The sequence below is a fragment of the Dipodomys merriami genome, unplaced genomic scaffold (genome assembly GCF_024711535.1).
Source record: "Dipodomys merriami isolate MVZ:Mamm:240054 unplaced genomic scaffold, mDipMer1.0.p SCAF_4, whole genome shotgun sequence".
Lineage (NCBI taxonomy): Eukaryota > Metazoa > Chordata > Mammalia > Rodentia > Heteromyidae > Dipodomys > Dipodomys merriami.
Window position 1 is genome coordinate 39,023,722 of NW_027205603.1, and position 13,928 is coordinate 39,037,649.

The window sequence follows — 13,928 nt, forward strand, 5'->3', positions numbered from 1 at the left end:
AATTTTCTTTGTCATGTGTCTTTCCACTTCAGTTCTCACATTATTAAGACTCTCTGCAATAATCTGTGTGATCATTGGTGTGAATGATGTTTTGCTTTCCCTCTTAAATTCTTTGTACAGTATTTATATTTTAATTAATTTTCCTTTTTTTTTGGGGGGGGGTACGGTCGTGGGGCCTGAACTCTGGACCTGGGCGCTGTCCCTCAGCACTTCAGCTCAAGGCTAGTGCTCTACCACTTGAGCCACAGCGCCACTTCTGGCTTTTTTCTTTTTGCTTATGTGGTGCTGAGGAATCGAACCCAGGGCCTCAGGCATGCAAGGCAAACGCCCTACCACTGAGCCACCTTCCCAGCCCTGAATTTTTCACTTTTTTGTCAGTAGTGGGGTTTGAACTCTGGGCCTGGGCGCTGTCCCTCAGCTCTTCAACTCAAGGCTAGCACTCTTATTATTTGCGCCACAGCACCACTTCCAGTTTTCTGGTGGTTTATTGGAGAGAAGAGTTTCAAGGACTTTCCTGCCCAGGTTGGCTTTGAACCATGATCCTCAGATCTCAGCTTCCTGAGTAGTTAGGATTACAGGCATGAGCCAATGGTGCCCAGCTTATATTTTAATATTGATATCCTCCTATCTTTCTGCTGACTAATTTTCCAGTCTGTTCCATTTTTTATTTCATTTCAAAGGAATAACAGTTTTGTCAATTAGCATAGCCACTGTAGTACTATCTAGTACTTTCTGGAACTTTCCTAGGTCAGAAACCTTGTATATATGATAAAAATTATATAAAAATTGGGGCAGATTATTTATAAATTATAACCTCAGGAACCTCTGATTCATATTAGTATCACTAAATTGAATTTGTTTGCTAAAGTTTTAAGTACTCAGATTGCTTCTGTGCTCATTTTCTACATTGTCTATACTATTGGAATAGTCTAAGGTCTAGTTTGAGTTAAATGTTGGAGCCACCACAATTAATGATCAGTTGCTTGGTTATACCATAATTCCATTCTTTAAATTAGAATGGTCATGGAGTAACTTTAAAAAGGGAATGGTGTTCATTATTCTGAGTCTCTACTTAGATGATTTTGTATTTGTCTTTAGATATAACTGAATGTTAAAGTTTGATGAGTTAAGTATAATAGCCATGTTCTCATTCCTTTCTTTTGACATTGCTTTTAATAGCACACTACCTTTCTTTACCTTTTCTGTCCAGGCTTTCAGGTGTAGCATTCAAAATGGATAGTTTTTAAGGAAAGATCATATTCTTGGGGAGAAGTTCCAAGGTACAATTTGTAACATTTAACATTCTACATGTGTGTTATTTTGTTCTTTTAGCCTTGGGGAGTTTGTTTTTGTCTTTGCTGTAAGTCTAGCTTAATATCCTATGTGCATTATTTCATTGGAAAGGTCTCATTAATACCACTATTAGTTGGCTTATTTAGCATCTTTACATGCAAATTAAAGACTAGGCCTCTAAGAAAATGCAACAGTGCGTCTGGATTTCAGCCTTGCTCATCCTTGGTCAGGTGCTCATGTGCAGCAAATGACATGCTTGACACAAATTCTTATTCTGAGCTAATTTGAACTAATTTTAAAAAATTATGGCAAAAGTTGCTTCTATTTTTAGATGTTATTAAAATTCTAAGACTAAAAATGTTGCAGAACAGGTAAAATAATGTGTTCTTTTCAGAAGAGTTAAGCAAACCTGCTGAAAGTAGTTTTTGTTCCTAGTATAGTTTTATTTAAGCATGTTTATTTTTATGTTTTTATAGAGTAATTTATATGTAATTTTATAGCTAACTCTGTTTATTCTTATTTATTTGCTTCTGTTTTTTAAGTGCCACTACTAAGGCTTGAACTCAGGATCTTGTGCTCTTGCTTGACTCTATCTATTATAAGTCTCTTAGATTTGCCTGCCCAGACTGCTTCAAATCTGGATCCTCAGATCTCACCCTCAGGAGTAGCCAGATTTATAATTGTAAGCCATTAGCACCTGGCTATTATTTAATTTTGCATTGAAGAACACTAATTTATTTTTATAACATTCTGATGCTGTAATTAATATGTTAGCATGTCATGCAGTTAATAGCCTTATACTTTGTATTAACAATTTTAAAAGTCTTGTACTTAAACTTTTGCTCTTTTCCTTCTTCCTCAGGTACTTTGGTCTGGAAAGCCATATGGTTCATCTCGAAGTATCGTAAGGAAAATTGGTACTAACTTATCTCTGATTCAGTGTCCAAGAGTTCAGTTTCAGGTACTATATATTTATATATTTCACATTTTAGTGTTCATAAGTACATTGGAAACATAAATAGCCAAGATGGTTCTAGAAATTCTTCATTGTTTTTGAATCTTTTTCCTATTGATACTCCTAAGAGGATTAACAGTCAAGTCTAATTTTAGTTCCTCTGTGAAGTGATTATTCAAGATCTTTAAGACATTTATCCTTCTTAAAAATACATTTGAAGATTAAGAAGCATTTGGTAAGCAAAGCAATGGTTAATTCCCTGGTGACCTCAGACATAGGCCTTCAGGTAATTCAAGTAAAACCATTATTTTCTTTAGTATTACACTTTTCTCTTTGAACAGCCATTTTGTTCTACTTTGTTCTTAGAGATGTCTCTGTAGGAGCCATACAAGTTGCCTTCCTCCATTATTTATTTCAAACAGTATTATGTAGGATCTGTTACTTCATCAATGGAATTGTAAAGACAACAAAGTAATTGTAGTTTCCTGAATGAAACGACAGACCCTGAATTAGGAGTGCTTTTGAATGCTAAAGTCTTAATATTACTTCTGGTGCTGAATTAGTAACAACTCTACTCTTTGGTTAGAGATACTACTATTTTATTTGTGGTTTTGTTCCTTGTGGTTATTGTAGTATGCTGTTTCTATAGTGTCAGACATACATAGCTTTGTTCTTATTTTTCAGTGACATGACATAGTTCTTATTTTTTAGTAATTCTCTATGACAATATGACAAAGCATTTCGATTTAAAATTTAATAATATAAAGTTCAACAGATCACAGTAAGTTTTAAATAATAGCTTAGCATGAGGAAATATTTTAACTTATTATTTGGAAAAATACCTTTTCATGCTTATTTGATTCATGTCATACTCCTTAATAATGCTTCCTGGTATATAGAGGTTAACATTTATTTCTTAGTCAGTGATGCAAATTAGTTTTTGTTCAGGTTGACTAACGAAGTTGTTCATTGCCATGTCCATAATTCTGCTTGTAAATTGACTGGCTAAACCTTTGTATATCAGTACAATGACAGATTAGCATTTTTCAAGATGTACTTTTATCAACTCTAAACTTAAAATGATCAAAATGAAATTTGTGGTAAGTTTCAAAGTACAATTTTTCAGAATTCATTTTATTTAGACATGAATAACTGCTTTATGCCAACATCCTTTAAATATTAAATAAGGCTTACACTTTTTTTTCCCTTATTGCTTAGTTTTATTAAAATTTTCTTTCTGATGCTGAAGCTGTAGCTCAGTGGTAGAGTGCTTCCCTAAATATGTGGCACCCTCTGAAACCTTGGATTTGGTCCTCAGTAGCCCCCTAAATGTGCTTCTGTCACCTCGTAGCTTTAGAATATGCATTCATGTGGCTGGAGGCATGTAAAAGATACAGTGATATATAAGACTTGCTGCTGCAACCCAAATCTGCCTTGACAGTCAATGAACTAAAGTGCCACAGCCACTTAAATTACTTGAGAGGATTCTCTCTCAGTGTGATTATCAGTTACTGGAAAAAAAGGGCATGAAAAGAAAGAGTATTAGATTTAGTACAAGAACTGCATTAGAATAGAGACACTAACATTAGATGAAAAGTTAGGTAAGAAAAAGATTGATGACCTATTTGAAAATGTAATAGAAGACAAGTCATTTGTTCATAATGAGTCTTTTGCTTCTAGATATACATTGTTCAAAATTCAATGCCAAAATTATTTTATCTGCTACTTAGAGGTTTTAAATCTATGGTTAGTCATCTACCTTTCTTTTTCTTTTTGTGTTTCATCAGAAATAAAAGTATAGTCTTAAAAAATACAGAGGATGAACTGTAGAGTAATAATATTGAAAAATAGTTTTATACTTTCTGACTCATTTAGGTTCTATTGATAAGGAATATATCTTAGCTATCTAGGAGTCCAAAGTGATAAGTGCTGTTACGGAAAGTTATGGACTAGAGAACCCCTCCTAAAGCCCAAAGAGATGGGCAACATTATGAAAAAGCTATATTCAGGAGACAGAACTTGAAATTAATTTCATTGAGTTGAATATATACCTATGGTTAGTTCAGAAACAAGAATTAGGTATACAAACCCAGATTGTCCTGAGTGATTTTATTGTCTTTTAGAGGATTGAACTGTGGAACTTCTTATTTTCTTACTTCTGCTGATTTTCATATCTTTTGTAGTATATTAACAGTCCATTTTGTTACTGTCAAAACAGTTTCACCTCTGAAATGTTAATCTTCAGTATATTCCTTTTAGACCATAACATTGACTTTCTCAGCTGTTCCATGTATCTCTCATCATAAGAATCCTGAGTAAATGTTAGGTAAGACCAACAACTAACTTTGTGTTTTGTTACATGAGACGACACATGAAAGTCCTCTGTATCATAACTGATACCTAGTAAGTGCTCCGCAACACATGCTGGTGATGATTTTTATTATTATTGTTATTGCTGTCATGCAGAACAAAACAGATTAATTTTGTTCTGTTTCATAAACTCGCTGATTTTACAGGTTGGATTTTTGCATATTAATAAGGTTAATATGTTAGAATACAGATGAACAGATCTAGTTATACTTTCATGCAGTTAATGGGCATAGTGACATGTACTGATTAAAGTGAGGAAATAAGTGTGAAAAAATATGTAAAAGACACTTCATAAATGACCCTTTTATTGGAAGATCTGCCTGTAACTTCATAGGTTTTATTGGCTTACCCTGTGCTTTAGTGCTAGGAATTAGTTGCTACATTGAACTCAAAATAGGATTTTTAGGCCCTTTCCAAAATAAAAACATCTTTCCCATCTCTCTCAATGCCTTTCACATATGTGCATTTTAACTTTGCATGTGTTCATTCAACTCAATTCATTGTCAATTCTGTGACAAATACATTTGGATATCACCGTCCTTTTAGAAGTAGGAACTTGGATCATAACAAACTAGAACAGGTTCTTCTTTGTCTCTTAGATTCATGATACCAAAAGAGAATTTAGATCATGAAGGAAGTACAAGAACAGGAAATTCTGAGGGACTGAGAGAAATAGGATACATAAGTTTTGATTTGCAGTGGACTAGATACATATTCAAATAATCTGGAGCTTTGTAAAACTACCAGTGCTCAGGCCTCACTTTCTGCTGTGGTTCTGTGTACCTTCCCTACTTTCTCAAACAAAACCTTAGAGAACTTTTAAAGAAACATAGGTCCCATTTAAGGTTAAGTCTGAATTTTGTACATATTTTGTTCTTCAGGAGTTTTTTTTATACAAATAAGGTTGAGGGCCTGAGTTGTGTTTTCCTAAATAAATAATTTTGGTTTTTGTGTTTGTTTATTGCGATTCTGGGTTTGTGCATGTTAAGCAAACGTTCTAGTACTGTGTTACATCCCTAATCTCTAAAGTAAGTTTTCTTTAAAGCAGTAATATATTATTTATTGACACTAAAACAGTTTAGAGCCATTTTTTTTGGGGGGGGGGAAAGCTTGAACTCTGGGCAAGGGTGCTGCCCCTCAGCTCTTCAGCTCAAGGCAAGTGCTCTACACTTGAGCCACAGCGCCACTTCCAGTTTTCCCAGTGGTTTATTGGAGATAAGAGTCTCACAGGCATTCTTGCCTGGGCTGGCTTTGAATGAGCCATTTGTTGTTGGTGGTGGTGTTGGTGTTGGTGTTGGTCAGTTGTGGGGCTTGAGCTCAGGCCTGAGCCCTGTCTCTGAGCTCTTCACCTCAAGGCTAGTATACTACCACTTTGAGCCACAACGCCACTTCTGGCTTTCTGGTGGTCTATTGGAGATAAGAGTCTGGCAGGGCTGGGAAGATGGCGCAATAGTAGAGTGCTTGCCTTGCAAGTATGAGGCCCTGGGTTCGATTCCTCAGTACCACACACACAGAAGAAGCCGGAAATGGTGCTGTGGCTCGTGGTAAAGCGCTAGCCTTGAATTGAAGCACTGAGGGACAGCACCCAGGCCCAGAGTTTAGACCCATGACTGACCAAAAAAAAAAAAAAAAAAAAGAGTTTGGCAGACTTTCCTGCCCAGGCTGGCTTTGAACTGCGATCCTCAGATCTGAGTAGCTAGGATTACAGGCATGAGCCACCAGTGCCCAACTAGAGCATGTTTTTAAGTTACATGAATTAGAAACTAACATATAAATGTAGTTTATTGGAGTTTTAAGTACTACACTTAAAGAAACTTAAGGGATACTTGCACACCCATGATCATGAGTCCTAATACATAATTTAGAATAACCTGGGTTGAAGTCTTGGTAGGGTGGTATAGTAGGGTAAATCCCAACTCTGTAACTGGCAGGCTTCTGGGTCATTTAACCTGGAATGTCTTTTTCTACCCCCCTACTCCCACCCCCATTTCCTCCCTCCCCCTATAATCTTATCCTGGCCTATATTCTTAGATTGCTAGGAGGGGTTATTTGATTTGGTGGAAGACAATCTTCTATGAACAAAAAAGAATGAATGAGATTTCCATTAAATGGAAGTAAAATGGTTGCTTATTACTTTTTTTCTTCCTTTACTTTATAAATAAACTTGAAATCTGAACTGTTTTTTTTGTTAGATGCTGATATTTAATTGAAGAGATATTAAACAAATGTACTAAGTGCATAATTTACCTTATAGCAAATGTCAGATAGGAAAATGAGAAAACATGGGAAAGAATAATAGTTGTGGTAAGAGAAGGTGGCCTCTCTAAGGGAATGACAGTTATGGATTAGAAAGTATTGGTTCTGCAAAGAGTTGAGAAAGGAGGAGATTGGACAGTATTATGTTCATAGAGAATAACCTATGTACAGGTTCCAGGACAAGTGAATATTGCTTGAGGAACTTAAGCTGTAGAAGGCCAGGCTCTCAGGAATTATTGAGGGTGGAAGACCTATTTATGTGATATTGTCATTTCTGAGCTTTGGCTAGCTGAACTTAATTTTAAAAAATATTAACTACTGATATTAAAAGTAATTTAAGTTGGGTACTAATGTCTCACCCCTGTAATCTTGATACTCAGGAGGCTAATGTTAGGACACATCATGACCATCCCTGAGGACAACACAGAGGCAGGCAGGCACAGAGAAAGATTATTATAAGGATTATTAGAAGGGTCTTATCTCCCCTGGTAGAGAGAGCATATGGTATCTGCCCCTATCCAGGTGGTAGCTCTGGGGGCAAGTGCTGTGCGCAGGTGGGTCATGCCAACAGCTAAGATCTGAGGATTGTTGTTTGAAGCCAGCCAGAATAGGAAAGTCTTAAAACTGTTACGTATCTCCAAAAAGCTAGAAGTAGAGCTGTGGCTCAAGTGGTAGAACACTAGCCTTGAGCAAAAACAAAAAAAAAACAAAAAAAAACCTCAGCGACACTGCCCAGTTCCTGTGTTCAAGCCCCAGTATGTTCTCCCTCCCCTCCTCCTTCTCCCTCTCCCTCTCCCCCTCTGTCTTTGTGACACACAGACACACACACACACAGACACACACACACACACAGACACACACACACACACACACCCAAAATACCTTAAACTAGCAGGGTGCTGGTAGCACATACCTGTAATCCTACCTACTCAAGGGGCAGAGATTTTGAGGATTGCAATTCAAAGCTAGCCTAGGCAGGCAAATCCTCTAATAGAGTAAAGGTATTGCTCAAGGGGTAGTACAAGCCTTACCCCTTGGCAAAAAAGCCAAGCAAGAGCAAGAGGTCTTGAGTAAGCTACCAGCACAACAATAACAACAACACTTATTCTTGTTTTTTCATTTATTATTTAATAATCTGGAATGTGATAGTATGTTATACTGCAAATGATGTCCATTTCTTCTGGACCTTTAACTATAAAATGACTCTTTATAGGTAACTGAATTTATCTGCAAGAATCGTGTTTTATAAATTTGGCAGTGTGGAAAAGTGATTTGAAGGCTTAGTCACCATGTTGATCTCTTGTGTGGTTCACTTTCTAAGTTGAATAGGGAACAGGTTGATAAAGGGGGAATCGAGGGATGACAATGTGTATATTTCTTAAAAATCTTGGATGGCAATTAATAGTATCCCTAGGTTCAAACAAGTCTTTAAGAGATTAATTACTGATGAATAAAATGATTACAAATATGGTGAGTGTAGTTATTAACAATGTATTGCATTTCAAAAATTGATGAGTAGGCTTTAAGTGTTTTTATTATAAGAAAAGTTCTTAAATAGTTGAGGTAAAATATGTAAATTTGCTTGATCAAACCATTCCACAGTTACATATTTGAAAACATTTCATGTTATAAATGTTTATAATTTTTATCATTTAAGAAAGTTAAAACAAATGAATTTCTTATTTGTAGTGCTAGAGAAAAATCTAGGGCAAGTACTGTTTCTTTCTTTTTTTTTTTTTTTTTTTTTTACTACCAAGCTACATTTTTTTTAAGTGATCATATTTTCCACAAACATGAGTGGCTGAGTCTGAGCTTATGATATTTGTTTGGATGCTCCATCTTCTAGAATGATGTTGTTGTTGTTGTTGTTGTTTTGTTTTTGTTTTTTGCCAATTCTGGGGTTTGAACTAAGGGCCTGGGTGCTTTCCTGAGCTTTTTTGCTCAAGGTTATTAATCTGCCATTGAGCCTCAGCTACACTTCCAGCTTTTTGGTGGTTAATTGGAGATAGTAGTCCCATGGACTTTACTGACTCCTGACTGGATTGGCTTCCAACCATGATCCTCAGATCTCAGTCTTCTCTATAGCTAGGATTATAAGCATGAACCCCTGGTCCCAACTTAAACTGGTGTTTTTCTACACAGGTATATCTCCTAGTCAGCAGTGTCATGATACATGACATCACTGTTTAAATGCAGAAATGTTTAAATGTAGAAATTTTGTTCTCAGTTTTTCTTGCAGTGGTAGGAATTGGTTGAAAAGAAGAATAATTTGCCAAGCATGGTGGCAATATGCCTGTGTTGTGTTCTCTAATTCCAAAATTTGGGAGCGGAGGAAAAGAATCCATGGTCTGCCTGGCCTACTTAGTGAGTCCCTGTCTAGCATGCTCTAGGCCCAGGGTTTGATCCTTAGCAGGTTCCCACAAAAACAGGATAATTGAGTTTAATATACATTAAAAGCCAGAGACTTACTTTATTTTATTTATTGTGTTTGGCTACAAACAAAAGGTAGTTAAATAGGCTGTTAATTATTATTATACCTTCTTGACAGAAAATCCTAGTTCCTAGTAATAATGTGTCTATTTTATCAAAAGTCATAGGACAAAGTTTTAGATTGGTAGATAGGAACTTAGGTAGTTTTTTTGGGGGGGGGGTTACTGGAGCTTGATCTGAGGAACTTCTACACCATCCCCCAGTCTGAGCCATACCCCAGTCCTTTTGCTGGTACTGGGTTTCTTCTCCCCTCCCCTCCTATATTGGGTCTGGTGATTTTGCCTGGTTCTCCCTGTCTCCTTCTGAGTAGGTGGAATTACAAACATTTATACCACACCTAACTCTTTTCTAATATTTTGTACTCTTTAAGTATTTCAGCTATTTTTGTTTCTTTGATAATATTAGGGTTGAACTCAGGGCTTTGTGCTTGCCACATGTAAGCACTCTACCACTTTAGCTACATATCCAGCCCTAGTATTTCAACTTTTGTGTGTTTGTACACTTGGCCACCTGTAATCATGAATTCTGCATCAATCAACTGAAGATCACAAATAGATCAAAATTACATCTCTGCTTATCACATACAGACTTTTTTTTCTTGGTATTATTTCCAAAGTAGTACAGGATAGTAAATATTTAGCATTTAAATTCCTTAGATATTATAGGTACTTGAGAGATGATTTAAAGTATATGGAAAAGTGTAGAGTATATGTGAATACTATGTAGCATTTTATAATAGGATTCTTCAGCATCATGGATTTTGGTACGGGTAAGAAGGGAGATTGTCTTTGAAACCAGAAAACTTCAGTTTTGAGGAAGAACGTTTACCTCTAAACATTTAATTAACTAAGTATTTCCTTGGTATAGTTTTATATCAGAGTATTTTAAATTAAAATTGATGTTGAGAGATTCCTAAAATATTAAATCTTGAGTCATTAACATTTTAAAATGTTACAGTGAACTTCTTGAGACCAGTACAAATAAATCTCTCTCTTTTTTAATCTTTTTTTTTTTTTTTTTTTTTTTTTTTTTTTTTTTTTTTTTTACTAACAATAGCTGTAAGAGGACCTTGGTAAGAACCATCAGTAAGTTGTCTTTTCCTTTTTCAGACTCCCATCAATCATCCATGCATGTCAGTAGTGAATTTTACATTATACTGAATTATACATTAAGGATTATTGGCTTTTCCCCCTTTCTAGTGCTGACTGGAACTTGACTTTGTGCTTTCCTAAGTGAATTGTCCTGAAAATTCCTTCTCATTTCATGCTTATGCTACTTAATGTTTCCCTTACCATTTGAAATGACCTTTAGAATTTTTTATCAGTTTTATTTTGTTTTTTGAATGAGTTTGACTAAAATGGAAAATTAATCTTGTCTGGTAGGAGAGGATGTCAAATAGAAATGGTACAGATCGTAGCCTTTGACAGCACTATTACCATTTTCATCTCATTGAGCATATATTATATACATGGTTATGTATTATGTTGTTTATTTTGATAGACTAAGTCATTGGTATATTTTATTGATAGTTTTTGTTTCTGTTTGTGCAAGCAGTTTATGGTTAACATGGTATACAATAAAATTAAATATGTTTATTGTTAATTATGAGACCCTGAAAATTAGTTAACTTACATATATCTCTGAGTATGTTTACTAGTACCTTGTTTCTTTTATGAATATATTTCAGAAGAAAGTAATTCCTGTACCATTTATGGAAAATAAGTCTTATCATCAAAATTGGATTTATTCTTAGATTTGACTAACTTCCTAACAACCAGTAACTATATTGGGACAAATTCTTATTTTCTAAGCAAAGGGTCTGATCATAAAGTGGTAGGGTGCTAAGCTTAAACAAAAGAAACTCAGCTACAGCACCCACGACCTGAGTTCAAGCTTTCAGGACCAGCAAAAAAAAAGAAAGAAAAAAAAGGAATTCAAGGATCTTTAATCACTGAATTTCAGGTTTTACAACTAGCCTCAGGACAAATAATGGGGGTGACTAAGGTTTTGTAGGAGGCACTTTTTTGTACATGAAGAACAATTACATGAGCTATTTAAAAAGTGAATTTTATTTTTATTTAAACTTCACTTTTTTAAAGAAGTAGTATTACATTAATTTGGTAACTGTTCAAAACTGTTTATTCTTTGACCTCCTGACTGAAGGCATTACAGGCATAAATTTTAATTTGATTAATTTTTTTCAGGTTTTTGTATTTATTTTAAAATATTCTTCCTTTTATCCATGTGTTTAAATTTGCTGTAGATTTCTGTTCTACCATTCTTTGTCTTTAACACGAACTTAAAAAAGCTTAAAGAATTATAAAAAATGTTTGTAACATGTATACATAAAAGTAAATGATAACAACATTGCTTCTTATGTAGGCCATGTAATATGCTTAGAGAGCCCTTCCCTGGAACCCTGCCTTGGCTGGTGGAGTCACTCACTTGTTGGGATCATTAGTATAATGATGTCTTACTCATGAAGCAATATTCCCGCATTTCCCACACATTAGTCACTTGTTTGTGCCCTCCCTTTTTATTTCACGAAATCCTTTGTAATTTCTAATGCTTAGAATCTAATTTTTAAACATTTTATTATGAATGGAATTAAAGCTAACTTGTAAAATCAAAATTGGATAAGGGTAAATTGAAGGTTGGAGATTCTCATGGACTGCTAGATAGCAGTTTGATAGGACTAGTGAGCCTTTCCTGGAGCCCTTGGGTGAAGCAGTTAGAATTACCTATGTGTTTCAGATGCCAGGTTGATGATATCTTTTTAGGTGAGTAAAATGTTTGAACAGGACTTTTATTGTTTGTAACTTGCAGCTTACCAGCCATGAGACAGAATGGAGTCCCAAACACCCAGATGAGGATGCAGTGGCATCTTTTGCTGATGTTGGATGGGTGGCCACAGAAGAAGGAGAGTGTTCAACAAGACTAAGGTTAGTTTAAAAGACTGGCAGAGCTGAGAGATAATGTTTGTTGTTTTAAAGAATGATACATTTGATTATTTCCTTCTAATTGCTTGGTTCATCTGTAGTAACCCTGTTCTTTTACTTCGAATATTCAGCTTGTATTTAAAAAGTTCTTAGGGACATGTAATTATGTCCTCTGTCCTTGGGAATCACAAAATCCTTGCCATTTAGGTTACATTTTAGTATGGGGAGTAGGAAAAAAAGATCATAAGTTGTTTAGGTAAGTACAGTAATTATAATGGTTTCATTGGGACAGAGGGTTCAGTTTGCATCTTAGAGAATTCATGTATTTAGAGAATGTTTCTCTAAACACTGTGAGTTGGATGAGTTATAATTTGAAGGGAACAAAATGTAAGAGTTGGAAGAGGTGCTTCAACTTATTTGAAGGCCTGAATAAAATGTTGACTATAAACTCAATTTAAATAGTTATTCAGCATATATGCTTTACTCTTATTATGTATCAGAAATAGGCTCTGATCATGAATTTCTAGAAGTACTTGCTAGAGGAATTAAAAAGGGAAACCAATATTACTGATCCTGTAACATCTACTAGCAATTAAAGAAAGTCACTATATGAAGGGTGAGATGTTTAAAAAGACTAGGGTGATGCTAAGTTCAGTGATGAGGGGTCAATAGCCAACCATTTGTGAAGACCATTCTATTTATATATAAATAACATGGAGAGCTTTTGTACCGTGAACGATGCCAGCATTTAGAAGTTAAAAAAAGCCTTATGTGTCCACTCTCCTAATTAATAATTGGCTCAAGAGGCAGGAGGAGAACTAGTAGAGGGCATTGTTGCTCTCACTGGCAGAAATATAAGAGTTTTCTTTGCAGAGGGGGATAAAAGGTAGGCATCAATGTCAATTACTTAGAGGCTAGGTAAATTGAAAAGTGAGCAAGTTTCAACTTTGTTTTTCAGTTGGGAGATTATCACTGACTTTAGCAAGAGTGGTATTAGCTGAATAAAATAATCAGTAATCCAAAGCAAAGATGGAATTTGGGAGAACAGAACTAGTGAACGTAGACCCACAGACCAAATATTCTGGCATTAGCAGGTAAAGAGCTTTCCTAAAACATTATTCTTTTTTTCTTTTCATTTTCCTTTTGCTCCTCTCTCCATCCCCTGGGTTTCAGTGTAGCCCAGGCTGGCATAGAAGTCACAATCCTCACTTTCCTGGATGTTAGAATTGTAGTTGTATGCTACCACACCAGTTTTTTTAAATTTAATTTAATTTTTTACCTGTCCTGGGGCTTGGAACTCAGGGTCTGGGCACTGTCACTGAGCTTCTTTTGCTCAAGGCTAGCACACTACCACTTGAGCCACAGTGCCTACTTCTGGATTTTTTTTTTTCTTTTTTTGGTTGGTCATGGGGCTTGAGCTCTGGGCCTGGTACTGTCCCTGAGCTCTTCAGCTCAAGGCTGGCACTCTACCATTTGAGCCACAGCGCCACTTTCAGTTTTCTGTTGGATAATTGAGATAAGACTCTCAGGGACTTTCCTGCCCAGGCTGGCTCTGAACCATGATCTTCAGATCTTAGCCTCCTGAGTAGCTAGGATTACAGGCATGAGCCTTTGGTGCCCGGCTA

At 35.7% G+C, this 13,928-nt stretch overlaps 1 protein-coding gene across 4 annotated transcripts in view; it reads left to right on the plus strand.

Annotated features, from left to right (window-relative positions):
* Positions 1-13,928, plus strand: part of Mtfr1 (mitochondrial fission regulator 1) — a 46,808-nt gene that overhangs the window by 15,121 nt on the left and 17,759 nt on the right. For all 4 annotated transcript variants that reach the window (XM_069990818.1, XM_069990817.1, XM_069990819.1 and 1 more), the window contains 2 exons: positions 2,156-2,254; positions 12,191-12,306. In XM_069990818.1, the coding sequence (XP_069846919.1) occupies positions 2,156-2,254; positions 12,191-12,306 (215 nt within the window). The remainder of the gene's footprint in view (positions 1-2,155; positions 2,255-12,190; positions 12,307-13,928) is intronic.